At 30.2% G+C, this 14,567-nt stretch overlaps 2 protein-coding genes across 5 annotated transcripts; one reads left to right on the top strand and one right to left on the bottom strand.

Moving 5' to 3' along the window:
- The first annotated feature begins 2,930 nt into the window (after window positions 1–2,930).
- LOC127087508 (probable sulfate transporter 3.4) lies at window positions 2,931–6,717 on the top strand. Its single transcript, XM_051028395.1, has 12 exons — window positions 2,931–3,271; window positions 3,411–3,459; window positions 3,545–3,752; window positions 3,839–4,010; window positions 4,524–4,589; window positions 4,790–4,903; window positions 4,993–5,109; window positions 5,209–5,622; window positions 5,730–5,920; window positions 6,025–6,110; window positions 6,196–6,272; window positions 6,360–6,717. The coding sequence occupies exons 1-12, from the start codon at window positions 2,960–2,962 to the stop codon at window positions 6,501–6,503; spliced, it is 1,950 nt and encodes a 649-aa protein (XP_050884352.1). The 5' UTR covers window positions 2,931–2,959; the 3' UTR covers window positions 6,504–6,717.
- A 764-nt stretch (window positions 6,718–7,481) lies between these two features.
- Window positions 7,482–9,960, bottom strand: LOC127087509 (FCS-Like Zinc finger 10). Of its 4 annotated transcripts, none has more exons than XM_051028399.1 (4): window positions 9,789–9,955; window positions 9,007–9,062; window positions 8,019–8,879; window positions 7,482–7,929 (listed from the first exon to the last, which is right to left on the bottom strand). In XM_051028399.1, the coding sequence occupies exons 2-4, from the start codon at window positions 9,009–9,011 to the stop codon at window positions 7,776–7,778; spliced, it is 1,020 nt and encodes a 339-aa protein (XP_050884356.1). In that variant the 5' UTR covers window positions 9,012–9,062; window positions 9,789–9,955; the 3' UTR covers window positions 7,482–7,775. The 4 variants fall into 4 exon arrangements, with proteins under 4 accessions (XP_050884356.1, XP_050884355.1, XP_050884353.1 ...); XM_051028398.1 differs by having other exon boundaries at window positions 9,007–9,069; window positions 9,789–9,946; XM_051028396.1 differs by having other exon boundaries at window positions 8,019–9,069; window positions 9,789–9,960.
- Between the last annotated feature and the right edge of the window lie 4,607 nt (window positions 9,961–14,567).

Below are 14,567 nucleotides of genomic sequence, written 5' to 3'. Positions count from 1 at the left end.
TAATTATTTAAATAATTAGTTATGAGTTATAATTGGTAATGTATAAATTATTATATTATAAATCTAGATTATACTAAGTTGTTATTAAGAATTAATTATTTGATTAACTTATGTGTTTAAATTGAATGTCATAAGTTGAAGTATTATAAGATAGGATAAATAGTAGTTTTGATTCTCAATTTTATCTTATTTATAATACTAGTCTATTTATTTTAAATTGAAATAATTTTTTTCTCTCATATTTTTTACTCAAAATCGATAATGTATATGTGTGAGTACAATAGTATGTATTCTCCTTCCAAGAATACATATGACGATGGCCTTTTGTTTAGTGAAACGTGGATTCTCTTTTATTTTTTTAGTTATGAGATTCTTTATTTATAGTCATGGCTCCCTCGAGAGGAACATATTCTTTAATCTCTTATATTTATTAGGTTTGACCTATTAATGGAGAAATGGAATGAGCCAGATCTTAAATGTCGGGATCATGGGAACGGCTAGGAAACCCCCCATCAACTTCTCAAGAATATCTCTCAACATGTCATTGCTAATAATAATACCTGATTGGATATGTGGCAAGCTCGCCCGTATTAGGCCTGAGCCACGAGCATGTTAGGCTTGAGCGTGCCCCGTGTTGGGCTTAAGCCCGTCCATGTTGGGTTTGAGCTCACTCAACACTGGACTTAAGCTCGTCCATGTTTTTTTTTGTACTCTCTAGGAGATTAAAAGGTTCTAATCCTAGAGAGATTAGATTTGTCCGTCAAGTGGATTTGACTCGTTATGGATATACTGTTGCACAGTCCCTTAAACACGAGACATATGTAAGGACAAAAGGTGATTAAACAAGAAAATATAGTAGTACGTAGTCCCCAAATATGAGGCGTGTAAGAGGGAAATGTACGGGATAAGGTGTGTCTTTTTTAAAATTTTAAGATTTATTGAGGTCTTTGTTGACATCACGGTTCTTAATTCGTTAAGCACCTGACCTAAAGAGCAAAATGATTTAAGGCAAGTTAAGGGTGGTGTTTTTGGAAGATCGTAGATGTAATTAATTTGAAGATCGTAGATGTAATTAATGAACAGTCTAATTTTAGATAGATTTTTCTATTTGTTGAGTCAATTTCCCAATCCTAGGTCAAGTAGACATTGTTGTTCGACCGATACGACTCAAAATCGATCTAAGTGGTTGATGTGGCGAGTTTTCCTTCGTAGCGCGACAAACGTCTCATCTTGTCCAATGTCTTTCTCTAAGCTTTTCAAGTAAACCTACCATGATATTAATTAATGATAAGTTTATAAATTTCAAAGTTATTAATCAACTGTTGATAAAATATATAAATTAAAAATTAAAATATATTGATAACAATAATTGGTTTGAGATGTTAACTTAACAATAAAAATTTAAGAAATATTAATTTAGTTAATTACATTTCTAAGTTATAAAAATGTATTTATTTAAATAATATAAAAAACAGTAGAAGGTGATACCACTTCCACGTATGTTTAATAGTAACTCCACATCATCAGGAATGGAAGGCCAAATACATTGATAGAAAAAATATTTATTATTTTAAAAACAAGCTCATCAAAATCATGATAAAAATAGAGACTAAAATTTCAGAGTTACATGATCAAAACTTTGTATTAAAATATAAATGAAAATGATATATATGGATAAGACGAAAAGATGTCTTTCAACTTTTTCAATTTTTAGAAAATTTGATATTTAACCGAATATATATATATATATATATATATATATAAATTTAAATTGAATTTGCATATTTTTGCAATAAAGTATAATCCAAACCAACCAAAAAATAATATATTAGTTTGAATTTGATTGATTGGATATATATAACTTTCATCAATAAATTTTTTATAATGATATAAAATTAGTTAAATAAAAAAGTAATTTTATTTATATATTTTCCATCAATATATATATATATATGTATATATATAAGTAATTTTATTTATATATATATTTTTAAATAATTTTATATGTGAACTTAATAAAAAATAATAAAAAATATTTTGAATTCATTTGTTATAAATTAAAAGAGTGATTTTAAAACTTAATAATTTTGATATTCAATGTTAGAAATTCTAATAAATTAAAATTAAATATTTTAAAAAGATTCTTAAATTAATTTTTATTTTAAATTCTCATTTAAAGTATTTAATTTTATTTATAAAACTAATATTTTGCACTGACTAAATATAAATTTTGATCCTGTTATTTTACTTTATTTTTATATTGATTTATTTATTTGAGGACAAAAATAATAATTAAACTTAAAATATTATAAACAAAAAGTTTATTTGATAAAATAAAATATTAAATAATAATAATAATAATAGCGAGAAATGAATGAATAAAGTGATAATAAAATTTTGACTCGAGAGAGAAAGTTAAATAGTAAAATAATAATATAAACAAGTAAAATAAAATAAAATATTAATTTAAATTAATTTTTTATTTAAGAAATAAAAAAAATTATTATTACTAGATTATATTGAGATTTTTTTTATTAATGAAATGTTATAAAGTTTTATTTTTTTAGAAAAATAAACTTCTAAAGTGGCTAGAAACTATATATAAAAAATATAAAACAACTCATACTAAATGTAGTTTTACATTTTCTATAAGTAATATTTTCTTAGAAGTTTTGTCTTAAAATAAACTTTGTATAAATATTCTCTAATCTCGTAGTACCTTTAATCTCTTAAAAAATATATCCTATTTTTTCTAAAAAAGAATACACGTGTTTAGAGATGTATATGGATTAGTTTCGGGAATAGTGGGAAAAAAACGACGGTTAATTAACGAAAAAAGAGGAGTTAAATAATGATGAAACGACGAAAATACCCCTGATAAATGCCACTATCTTCTATAAAATGGGCTAGTTTATCTCTGAAAAGAGAAAAAAGTGCAAGAAAGAGTCATTAGAGAAACATGGTTATGAATTGCAACAGAGTAGAACACTTTGAAGAATCCACCATGAAAATCCAAACTGAAATTCCAATTCATCAAGTTCGTTTACCTCCACAACGAACTTCACTCCACAAACTCAAACAAAGACTCTCTGAAATCTTCTTCCCTGATGATCCTTTACACCGTTTCAAAAACCAACCCTCCTTCACCAAGTTTCTTCTTACTCTCCAATTCTTGTTCCCCATTTTTCAATGGGGCTCTCAGTACAATCTCAAACTCCTCCGTTCCGACATCGTCTCCGGCCTCACCATTGCCAGCCTCTCCATTCCTCAGGTCACCAAATAATGGTTGCATGTCTCACTGCCTGATCACCCCGACACAGACAGTGACACATGTGTTGTATTATTCAACTATTTTAATGACAGTGTTGTGTCTGATGTCTGACGTATGAAATTATGTATCTTAATTGCAGGGGATAAGTTACGCGAAGTTAGCAAACTTGCCACCTATTATTGGATTATGTGAGAATTAAATTTAAATTTTATTTATAATTTGATTTAATTAATGAAATGACTATGATGGAAAAAAATTGAATATGATTTTCAGATTCAAGTTTTGTGCCACCATTGATATATGCTTTGCTTGGAAGTTCAAGACATGTTGGTGTTGGACCAGTTTCAATTGCATCATTAGTAATGGGATCAATGTTGAGCGAAAGTGTTTCTTTCACAAAAGATCCTACTCTTTATCTTCAATTGGCTTTCACTGCAACTTTTGTTGCTGGTTTATTCCAATCCTCCCTTGGCATATTAAGGTACTTATTTTGGTCAATTTGAGAATATTTTTTATGCTATTTTGAACATTATTTTATTGGTTTTTCTTCTTCACTGAAATTTTCAGGTTAGGTTTTGTAATTGATTTTCTATCAAAGGCAACATTGGTTGGTTTCATGGCTGGTGCTGCTATCATTGTTTCATTGCAGCAATTGAAAGGGTTACTTGGAATTGTGCATTTTACCAATAAGATGCAAATTATTCCTGTATTGCTCTCTGTTTACAATCAAAAAAATGAGGTACATATTAAATATTATTATGAGTATTATAAGCAAATTTTTTTCAACTTATTTAATAATTAATGTATATATATGTTTAGTTTTTATAAAAATAATTAATATTTTTATTCAATTTTTATCATTATTTTTATAAAAATAAAAGTACTCTATTTTATGAAATGTGGAGATTAAAAATGGAAAAATATTTTATAGAGCAATTTTGCTTTTACTATATTGTTAGTTGGCAAAACTAAATTAAATGATTTATATAGTATCATTATCCTTGCATGGTTTCTAAGCAAAGGATGGCTATTATATTTTCATATATGCTTTCTTGTGGTATTAATTACAATTATAATAAAGAATCATATTCCAAAATTTTATTTTTATTTTTATCTTTAAATATTCTTTTTTGCTAGCTCTAGTAAGAGTTTAACATAAAAAATTATACTAACAAAAGAATGAGGGTATAATGGGTAATTTTTAAATGTTGTGGTAATATTGTAAATTGACTAAAGTGTCTTGTTTTTGCAGTGGTCATGGCAAACTATTGTTATGGGATTTGGTTTCTTAGCATTCCTTCTCACAACAAGACACATTGTAAATTTCTCTATCTTGCATTAAATCATATACTATAGTATAATGTTCTAGCAGAGACACTACCACAGCGACACCGACCCCTATTGAAAAAATGAGGTGCATGTGTCTGATACTGATACGAACACAGACATGTCTTTTTTCAGAGGTGTCGGTGCTACATAGATAAGATCTAACGATTCTTTATGAAAAAATTGCAACAGAGTTTGAGGAAACCAAAGCTCTTCTGGGCTTCAGCAGCTGCTCCTTTAACATCAGTCATTCTGTCAACAATTTTAGTCTTTCTTCTCAGAAATAAAACTCATCAAATTTCAGTGGTAAGAAAATTTTACTTGCTTCATCGAGACTATTTGATTCAAATATCGATCAATTTTCAATAACCGATTATCTGTGTATTTTTCGGCAGATTGGACACTTATCAAAGGGTGTTAATCCACCATCAGCAAACCTGTTATACTTCAATGGTCCTTACTTGGCTCTTGCTATCAAAACAGGCATTGTCACTGGGATTCTATCTCTCACAGTAAGCACCGCATCTAGATTTTCGTATTTCGATATATCACATGATGTTAACTGTGTGATTTACTTGTATTCGATTCGACCAAATTTTCGTATGTTTTAGGAAGGAATTGCGGTCGGTAGAACATTTGCAGCACTTAAGAATTACCAAGTGGATGGAAACAAAGAGATGATGGCTATTGGTATCATGAACATAGCTGGTTCTTGTACTTCATGCTATGTCACGACAGGATCGTTTTCTCGAACGGCTGTTAACTACAATGCTGGAGCACAGACTGCAGTTTCTAATATAATCATGGCTTCGGCTGTTCTAGTGACCCTTTTGTTTCTCATGCCGCTCTTTTACTATACGCCAAATGTTGTCTTAGCGACCATCATCATCGCCGCGGTGATTGGACTGATAGATTATCAAGCTGCATATAAACTCTGGAAGGTTGATAAACTTGATTTCTTGGCCTGCATGTGCTCCTTTTTCGGTGTTCTCTTCCTTTCTGTACCGTTAGGCCTCAGTATAGCGGTAAGCTGATCTAAACATACGAGTTTAAATACAGTGACATCGACAATGAAAAACGTTGTTGGTGTGTATGCGCTATTAATAACAATTTTATTGGTGAAAATCGTCAGGTTGCGATATCAGTTTTCAAGATCCTACTTCATGTCTCGAGACCAAACACTTTGGTTTTGGGGAACATACCAGGAACACAAATATTCCATAACATAAACCAATACAAAGAAGCTTTAAGAGTTCCTTCATTTCTCATTTTGGCTGTTGAGTCTCCAATCTATTTCGCGAATTCAACTTACCTGCGAGAGAGGTTCGATAAGAAAATTTCTGAAATTTAAATCTGTTAAGTTCAGTATATATTTCTTTGAATGAATGCATGATTCATAAGATGATTAAGAGCTTCTCCTACCACAGGATACTGAGATGGGTTCGAGAAGAGGAAGAACGCATAAAAGAAAATAACGGAAATGCGTTGAAGTGCATAATTTTAGACATGACAGGTAATGATTTCACTGCTCTAACATCGAACAATCGTGCATTATCGGCTATGAACATCTTCACTTAACAATATTTTGTTATTTTCAGCTGTCACAGCAATAGACACAAGTGGACTCGAAACTTTAGGCGAACTTAGAAAGATGCTGGAAAAGAGATCACTTCAGGTACAGACACTAATTGACATTGATTTAAGAAGGTTAAAGAAAACTACGATTTTTCGCTTTCTAACGTCTTATAATTTTCTACTGCAGTTTGTGCTGGTAAATCCGGTTGGAAATGTGATGGAAAAGTTACATATGTCGAAGGTTTTGGATACCTTTGGATTTAAAGGAGTATATCTCACAGTAGGAGAAGCTTTGGCTGACATTTCAACATCAGAGAAAGCGGAACCTTGATTTTCGATTAATGGTTTTCTAGGATATGGGAGCGATCTTAGAATAACAATCGCAGTTTTTTGTTTTTGCGAGAAATACTCGCATAAAAGGGAAAAATCTTGTATTTTCTGCTAGTTAAGCAGTTTTTGTACTATTTGATTAGAGGGAAAAAGTGTTCCTAAGAGAGACATGTTTTGGCATCAGAAATGAAAGTATTATTGGTAATTTGGTATCAGTTCCTTGTTTGCAAATTCCACATATTAATAGCAACAAAGTTTAGATTTAAAAGCTGATGACTTAATCAGTTTTGTCCTTAAGCCATGAAGTGGTAATTAGGCTCAATAAGCTCTTCATAAGAAGAGAGAGAGTGAGAACTTTATGGATACATAATTGAAATTGTATAGTTATTGAGTAATTTGATAGCTCTTCATAACAAGAATTATCATTTCAAATTCAGGTTCTGACCAAACCAACAATCTTCAAACAATACAACAAAACCAAACATCATGTGGAGTTGGCAACATGAATCAAACCACAAGGACAGTTCAAAAGAAGTTGAACCACACCGAAAGAACTGAACTATGGCAGTAGTTTTCACAAACTAAAACTATTCATCATGGTTAATTCTTTTCACTGCAGTTCGATTTGATTTAAAGGCTCGATTCATTTTTTGGTTTCTTCCAACAGTCCAGATATATTCAGTTAGACTTTTTGGTTTCCTTAAATTCACAGAGAATCGGTTCAGCTCAAAAGGGTAGAATTCAATTTTAGGTAAAGTTAGTTCAGAGACACAGAACCGGTGCACGAACCTTTACACAGATCGTTTTGGTTCAGAACAAACTATTATCAATTCGGCTCGATTTTCCTTCCTCAACCAAACCATGAACAGTCTTTGCAGACAAGATAAGATAATAATGATTTATCATATATCATATAACTCTTATCCAAACATTGACAAAAATGCGATAAGATTGGGTTTAGAGTAACAAAAATGGAATATAAACAAAGGTAGAATCAAAAAACAATGATAGACGATAAAATACAGATGAGAGAGGGCCCAGTAGCCTCTTTCAGCTCATCCATCAAACATTACAATGCACATAGCTGTTCTGAGTTATCATAATCGAGAAAACTCTTCCTTTCCTATAGCTACAAAACCATGAAATTCGGTTCTTGACAGCTAACACATAGCATACTTTTGCACATCAATAACCAAAAGCCGAAAGCAAAAACAAATCCACATAGCCGATTGTCTACGCTTTTACCTTCACAACAGTTTCGTAATAAAGCATGTTATTTGGAAACTTGCAGAGCCATGAGGAAGATATCGTCATGGTAACTCGAGTTAGGAGAGAGCTCTTCTGAGTTAGTGCAAGTTTTCTCCATTTCGTCTTCTGCGAAAATCTCCTCCGATCGACACTTAAAACTGCAAAACGCTTTCTCTTCGCTGCAAGATATATACAATAAATTACAACTAATGTTTATGAGTTAACTGAAAAAAACTCGTGATAGAAAAGTGAGATGTTTAAGACAAACCTATATGCGTAAATGTCTTCCTCCTCGTCTAATTTCTTACTACACGAGTAACAAAAGCTCGTAACACTGTCGAAACGATGAGGCGCAGATTCTTGAGAAGATTTGAAAGCTGGTTCTTCTTTCTTGCTGAACTCGGTAAAGTCGTTGTTGTCGCATTCCAAAATGCAGTCACCGAATATATGTGTTCGCTTAGGATTTGGACCGTGAGAGATTATACAAGTATAATCCTCTGAAAGCTCTATCTCTTTTGCAGAGAGTGAACCTACGTATATCGGAAGTGGACATGATTTGATTTTTAAAGAATCATCTACTGGTGAATTTCTGTTCATAACCGGGGCAAAACTCGATGTTGCAGAAGTAACTTCTACAAATAAATCATCGGTTCCCGAATTAGAGCTTTGAGTTAAGTTGATTAACGAAGAAGGTCTAGAGGAATCAGGCAAAGATTCCCAATTGACATCATCATCAAATCTTTCAACTTCCGATAAGCGGCTTTTGGTTTCAGAAGGAAGTGAAATTACATAGTTTTTGGGCAAGGAATTGGTTTTCAAACAAGATGCAAGAGATTCAAGGTTTTTGTTCGAGAATTGAAGTATGCCGTTCTTCACCTCTGATCCAAAAATTATATTTTTCCTCTGAAATTCACCAAGGATCTCGTTACTAGATTTGGTTTCGTTAACAAGAGAAGTTATGATACCAAGGCCTACTTTACTTCCATCGAACGGCTTCTTATGCTCAGTTTTCCTAGAAGACTTGACACCGAACACATTGCTAAGATTCGAGAAGAGTCTGCAATCAAGAGGAGATGTAGGACTCCAGACGGATTCAAAATCTGGTAAGTTTTTCACACCAACTCCGATCCTAGAACCAGAAGCGTGAAAAATTGAGGAACATATTTTTCTCGGGCTTATTGTTTCAGAAGGTAAAGAGAAATTGGAAGAAGAATCGGCCATGATATCAAAATACTTCCAAGAATTATCCTTAGTACCTCATTATTCCTCTTCAAACGACGAAATCAGCACTTCCTTCCAGCATCATCACATTCTGAAAACTAATGAAAACACCATTACGCAACCAGTTATCTTCTTTCGCATTTGGCATGGATTAGCACTAAAACTTAAAAGCTTCTTTAGTCAAAATAATCGGCAAATCGATCAACCAACGGTATTTACAACTCACAGTTAAAACTCCATTTTAAGTAAATCTCAATAGAATTCGAGTAACTGATTAAACTAAAACATTTTCCATAAACATTCTCAACAACAAAATGCTACAAAATCAACTTGGAAAATACAAACCTATGAACTTAGGAGACACAAAAAACAACAAAAATGAAATCAGACAAATCCTAAATTTTTCACCAGATCAAAATCCAATAATTCAACTGCAAAAGATTTTTATTTTTTGTTTTTAACATAGTATTCATCAAATACTAAAAAATCAACCATGACTTCAGTTAAGTCAGAATCTGATTATCATCAAAACAATCTAACTCAGCAATCTATCAAAATCTACAAAAGGGTCTTGATTATTACTCATAACAAGAAGAAAAAAAATCTTCATTTCATGAAAAAGTAAAAATCCACAAGACATTCTACAAGATAAACTTCAAAATTCATAAGATTGATGTCAGAAATTAAGGAACAGAAAAAGCAGACAATTTTCAAGTAAATTAACCTACTTTTTTCAATTAGAGAGAAACCCAAATGCAGAATTGTTGCAGAAAATAACACAAGTTGATATAACACTTTTTTGTATACATTTTTCTACCTTAGTTTGATAATCAGAAGAATTTTTGCATCATCATCTTGTTCCTCTTGCATGCATCATCGAAGTCAGAGAGACACAGTGAACCGCTTATTCTGAAAAGTACTGCTTCTCTCTCTCACTCTTTTTCTGTCTTTCTCATCTCTCTTTCATGATTGAGGGCTCAAAATACATATAGTACATGTATATACACCGTATTTCGTATAGTATTCATAATTCTTTATTTACTATATTTTTATTATTATTTATTTATTTTGTTAATATAATGTTCAAAATAATAGAACTAAAAGTTGTTTTTATATCTAGCTCAATTGATAGCTGTGTATGAGTTTGAAATTAAGATACTATTTATTTATCTTTTAAAGATGAATTTTAGTCATTAGATTATTTGATCCAAAAGTTTTTAATCCAAAAATAAAATTATTCCTGATTTGATACGATTTTGGATGATTAGTTTAAATTTTTTTTTATTCAGTTTAATTTGAATTAGTTTTAGAATATATCCAAATTAAAAAATATAACTTTTTATTATTAATATTATAAATCTTACGGATAGTATATTTGAATAAATATATATCATTTAATATTTAAAAATTAAAATTATAAAAAAAAATATCCATTATATTTGAAACAAATAAAAATTAAGAAAATAAAAATAAAAATAATAAATTATATCATATTAATATCAATATATAATAAACTAATAGAATATATTATACTAATATAAAATAAATAAATATAAAACTATATACACATTATTCGGTTCAATTTAAATTAATTTAAAATTTGATCTGAATGAATGAATGTTAAAAAAAAGTTAAATATAATAATATTTAATTTTTTATGATTTTTTTAAAACTTTTTAAATAAATTTATAGTTTTTTTTCTTAAATCAATTTTTGTTTTTTATTTGGATCTTAATACACTTATTTGAGATTATCTTATTTAAGATATATTAGATAATAAATATAAATATTTAACTTAATTATAATTTTGATTCTTTTATTTTTTTATTTTTTTTTTAATTCCAATTTAAAAAATACGATTTTAGTACCGGAAATAAAATCAAATATATAAAAATTAAATTAAAATTTTTAAAATAAAGATAAGAAAAGAAGTAAAATAGGGGACAAAGTTACATCCTAAATATTTTCTTAACTAGAATTTGAATTTTATATCACTATATTGTAAGAGTAAAATATTATAGTATCTAACCTTTTTTATATGAAATCTATTAATAAATAAACTTGTTCTTTATATTGTATGAAAAATCTTATCAATAAAATATTATGGTTTTTAAAAAAGTGTATCAAAGATCATAAGTGATTTAATTTTATAATAGATTTGTAATGTTGGATAGAAAAGTTCAACCATAAGCAATAAATTATAGCCGAACAAATTGTTTAAAAGAAAAAGAATAAAGATGCCATGTTGATTATTAAATAAAATGATTTTTTAATCTAAAATTTTATGGACTCTGTAAAGTTAATTAATTGGACTTGATTAGGATAGGTTTCTTCATTGTTGAGAATTTTATAGGAGAGTCGGAAAAAAAAACAAAAAAGGACAAAAGAAAAAAGGTGAGTGTGACCAGGCACAGAAAAACAACTGACCATGTTCACAAGTTCATATTTTTGTGTGGGTCCAATCTAAGATGGGCCACAACTTCACCTTTAATTTGTAACAGAAATATTTTGTGTGATAGAAAATAAAGAGAATTAAATGTTTTCACATCAATTATTTTTGGTGTATTTTTGAAATATATGTAAGTTACAAGTTATTGGACATGGAGTCTAACACATCAAAGTGTGAAATTGGTGGATATAAGGGTTTTTGTGCAAAAATAAAATGAGAATGATAAAATTGTAAGGTAAAAACTTTATTTTTTTTAAAGGATTTTTCCATTGTTTGATTTTCACAAGACATACATATTTCGGTCATTATTATAAGCAATAATTTTTTTTTAATTTATTGAGAAAATGATATATCTGATCATTATTATATATCAGATACATCAATTATGAATATAAAAACGTTTTTATTGTTTATAATAGTGACAAAAAAGTGTATTAATCTGTAATATATATATAAAAAAATTGATATTTAACTTGGCATATAGCACACAAAAGGCATACGTTGTACTTATTTGTATGACTCGTTTGATAATAACATTTCCATGAAACTATAAAGGGTTTAATTTATAAGAGTCTCACAACTTTGGATTTTAAGAAGACTAATCCATCAAATTGGATAAGTCTTTATATAGGTTAAAATAATTTGAACGCATGTAGTCTAATCGTCTCAATGAATATGTGTTGAGGAAGATATACAAATGTTTCATTTGTCTTTATATTTTTATGAAAAGATTTTAAAAATAATTTGCTACCATTGTTATTTTGTTGATGACATAAATATTATTGGGACACTTGAAGAATTTACAAAAATTATAAATTACTTAAAGAAATAGTTTAAGATGAACAATTTGGGAAAGACAGAGTTCTATTTAGAATTACAAATTGAACATTTGAACAATGACATTTTAGTATATCAAGAAACGTATATAGAAAATGTGTTCTACAGTTTTTATATGGACAAATTTCATTTGTTATTTATATTTGAGGAGAATATGTGTGTAGAATGTTCTAGAATAGGGGTTGAATAGACAATTCTCTTAAAACCATTTTTAAATATATTTTTTTCAAAAATAAGAGTTTTACAAGTAAAAGCGTGACAACAAAATTTTATAAAATGTATGTTTGAATAAAATTCATAACCTTAAGGTTCCAATATATATAACATTGATAGGCCAATGGAATTTATACACAAAAACCAAGAGAACCACTCAAAGATCGACGTCTCTTACAATCGGATCCCTTTCTCATATTTGAAAAAAAGTCAAAAATAAAAATGAGGGAAGAACCAATCTCCTTCAGCTGGCATTCTTCCCTTCATCAGACAACTAACCACACATTAATCATTATCCTCTCTTTCCAAAACTTTAAAAAATCAAAAAATGATTAGTTGAATAAGGATAAAAAAACGCATAGCAGTGTCTTTCTTCTTCTTGAAAAAACAAAACGTAAGCTACCACCATATCATGCATGCACCTTCTTCATCCCTTCTCTTGCATAGTGAACACATATCTCATCCCTCATATACTTCACTCTCACGACCTTCTCACCTACAACATACATCACCTCTCTTCATCATACTACACAAACTCAAACTACAAATAAACCACCTCCAAGCAACCACATCCCACCATATAAACACACTTCAAAACCTACAACTTTTTCAACCAACTCTACACGACCTCTAAATCTTCATAACACCACTTGTATCGTCCTCTCTCACAAAAAACTACACCCCTCATATCTTTTTCTCTTAACACCGCTTGTATTTTCCTCACTCTTCACAAACACAATACCATACACAAATAAAAACTTATAACATTATACAAACTATTATTCTTCATTAACCCACATCATTGTCGTGCACCTCAAATTCTCACCTCAATCTTCATATCACGTAAACAACATCTAAACCTCTTCTACTTCATACACCATCGCTTCTTCACCATATACCATCAAACATCTCCCTCCTCACAACCACTAACAACCGTCGAGTTCGCATGCGAGTGTTAGGGAATCACAATGCGACAATATGTAATGTGACTCACGAAACAACGTGACACTATGCATGTGGTACCGACTCAACATTTGGTTATGAGCTCCAAGCCCCTCTTCTGAGCTTAGAACAAGCCACTAGTCCCCCCCTATTCTGAACTAATGAACATGCCTCTTTTAACGAAACGACACAATGGTGCATGTCCATACAAATCAATGCAACAACAATAACAATTCTTATGCTCCCTCTTCTGACCATAAACAACATGCATCGACATACAATAGTAATTTCCCCTTATGAATTACTATCCAATAATAACAACAATCCACATAAGCACACAAATAGTCCCCGTTATGAACTATTTATCACCAAGCCAACAATACATAACTAATCATAAATCTCACAACAACACTAATCATATTCACATCATATAACATCATAATACAATATCATATGCATCCCATACAATTGTTATATCATGTACACTCCAACATTTAAGTAATTCACGACTAATTAATCTCATATTAATTAATTAGCAACACCAACACAGTCAAACTGTAGCCAAATGTCAACCAAATTGTAAAATAATATCAAAATTCTGAACCGGCAACTCGAAATATACAAACAGGGACAATAACGCCCCTTCTGACAACATGACGCGCAGCCCGTCACTAGGGTGACGCTCGTCGTCCTATTAAAACCTCCAGACTGTTATTAATGTGAAGACCTACTTGAGAAACCAAGCATGGAGACAATAACGATTTCCCCTTCATAATAATGATGATTGTCAGCTGCTTGATGTGCATGATGATCAGCCCGTCATCTGGATGACGCCCGTCACCCTGCACCAGAAGGCAAAAACGCAAATTGACCATGGATTTTCAATGGGAACTCCAATTTTGGCCTCTCAATCATCCCAACACGCCCAAAAAATTATACCACATATAATAACATCATAATAACATTGTAAACCATAGTTTTATACAATTCCTTCATCAATTTCATGAGTTTCATATTATGTTTCAAACCTTCAAAATTCCAACAATGGCATAAACTCATATACACATAAACAGAATAGTACACATACAAATTCAGTCACAAAAATTAGATAACCACACCTTCAATCATTAATATTTAGATCAACACATAACAATA

The sequence above is a fragment of the Lathyrus oleraceus genome, chromosome 5, assembly GCF_024323335.1.
Source record: "Lathyrus oleraceus cultivar Zhongwan6 chromosome 5, CAAS_Psat_ZW6_1.0, whole genome shotgun sequence".
Lineage (NCBI taxonomy): Eukaryota > Viridiplantae > Streptophyta > Magnoliopsida > Fabales > Fabaceae > Lathyrus > Lathyrus oleraceus.
The sequence above is the reverse complement of the archived record's forward strand: the minus strand, read 5'-3'. Positions and strand labels throughout refer to the sequence as shown.

Bases quoted from the DNA above. Each gene is read 5' to 3' on its own strand.
- LOC127087509 (XM_051028396.1), bottom strand. From the start codon at position 8,971: ATGGCCGATTCTTCTTCCAATTTCTCTTTACCTTCTGAAACAATAAGC. The intron at 7,930-8,018 runs GTTTGTCTTAAA...TATATCTTGCAG, and splicing joins GAAGACATTTACGCATATAG to CGAAGAGAAAGCGTTTTGCA.
- LOC127087508 (XM_051028395.1), top strand. From the start codon at position 2,960: ATGGTTATGAATTGCAACAGAGTAGAACACTTTGAAGAATCCACCATG. The intron at 3,272-3,410 runs GTCACCAAATAA...TCTTAATTGCAG, and splicing joins CCAGCCTCTCCATTCCTCAG to GGGATAAGTTACGCGAAGTT. The intron at 5,623-5,729 runs GTAAGCTGATCT...GAAAATCGTCAG, and splicing joins CGTTAGGCCTCAGTATAGCG to GTTGCGATATCAGTTTTCAA.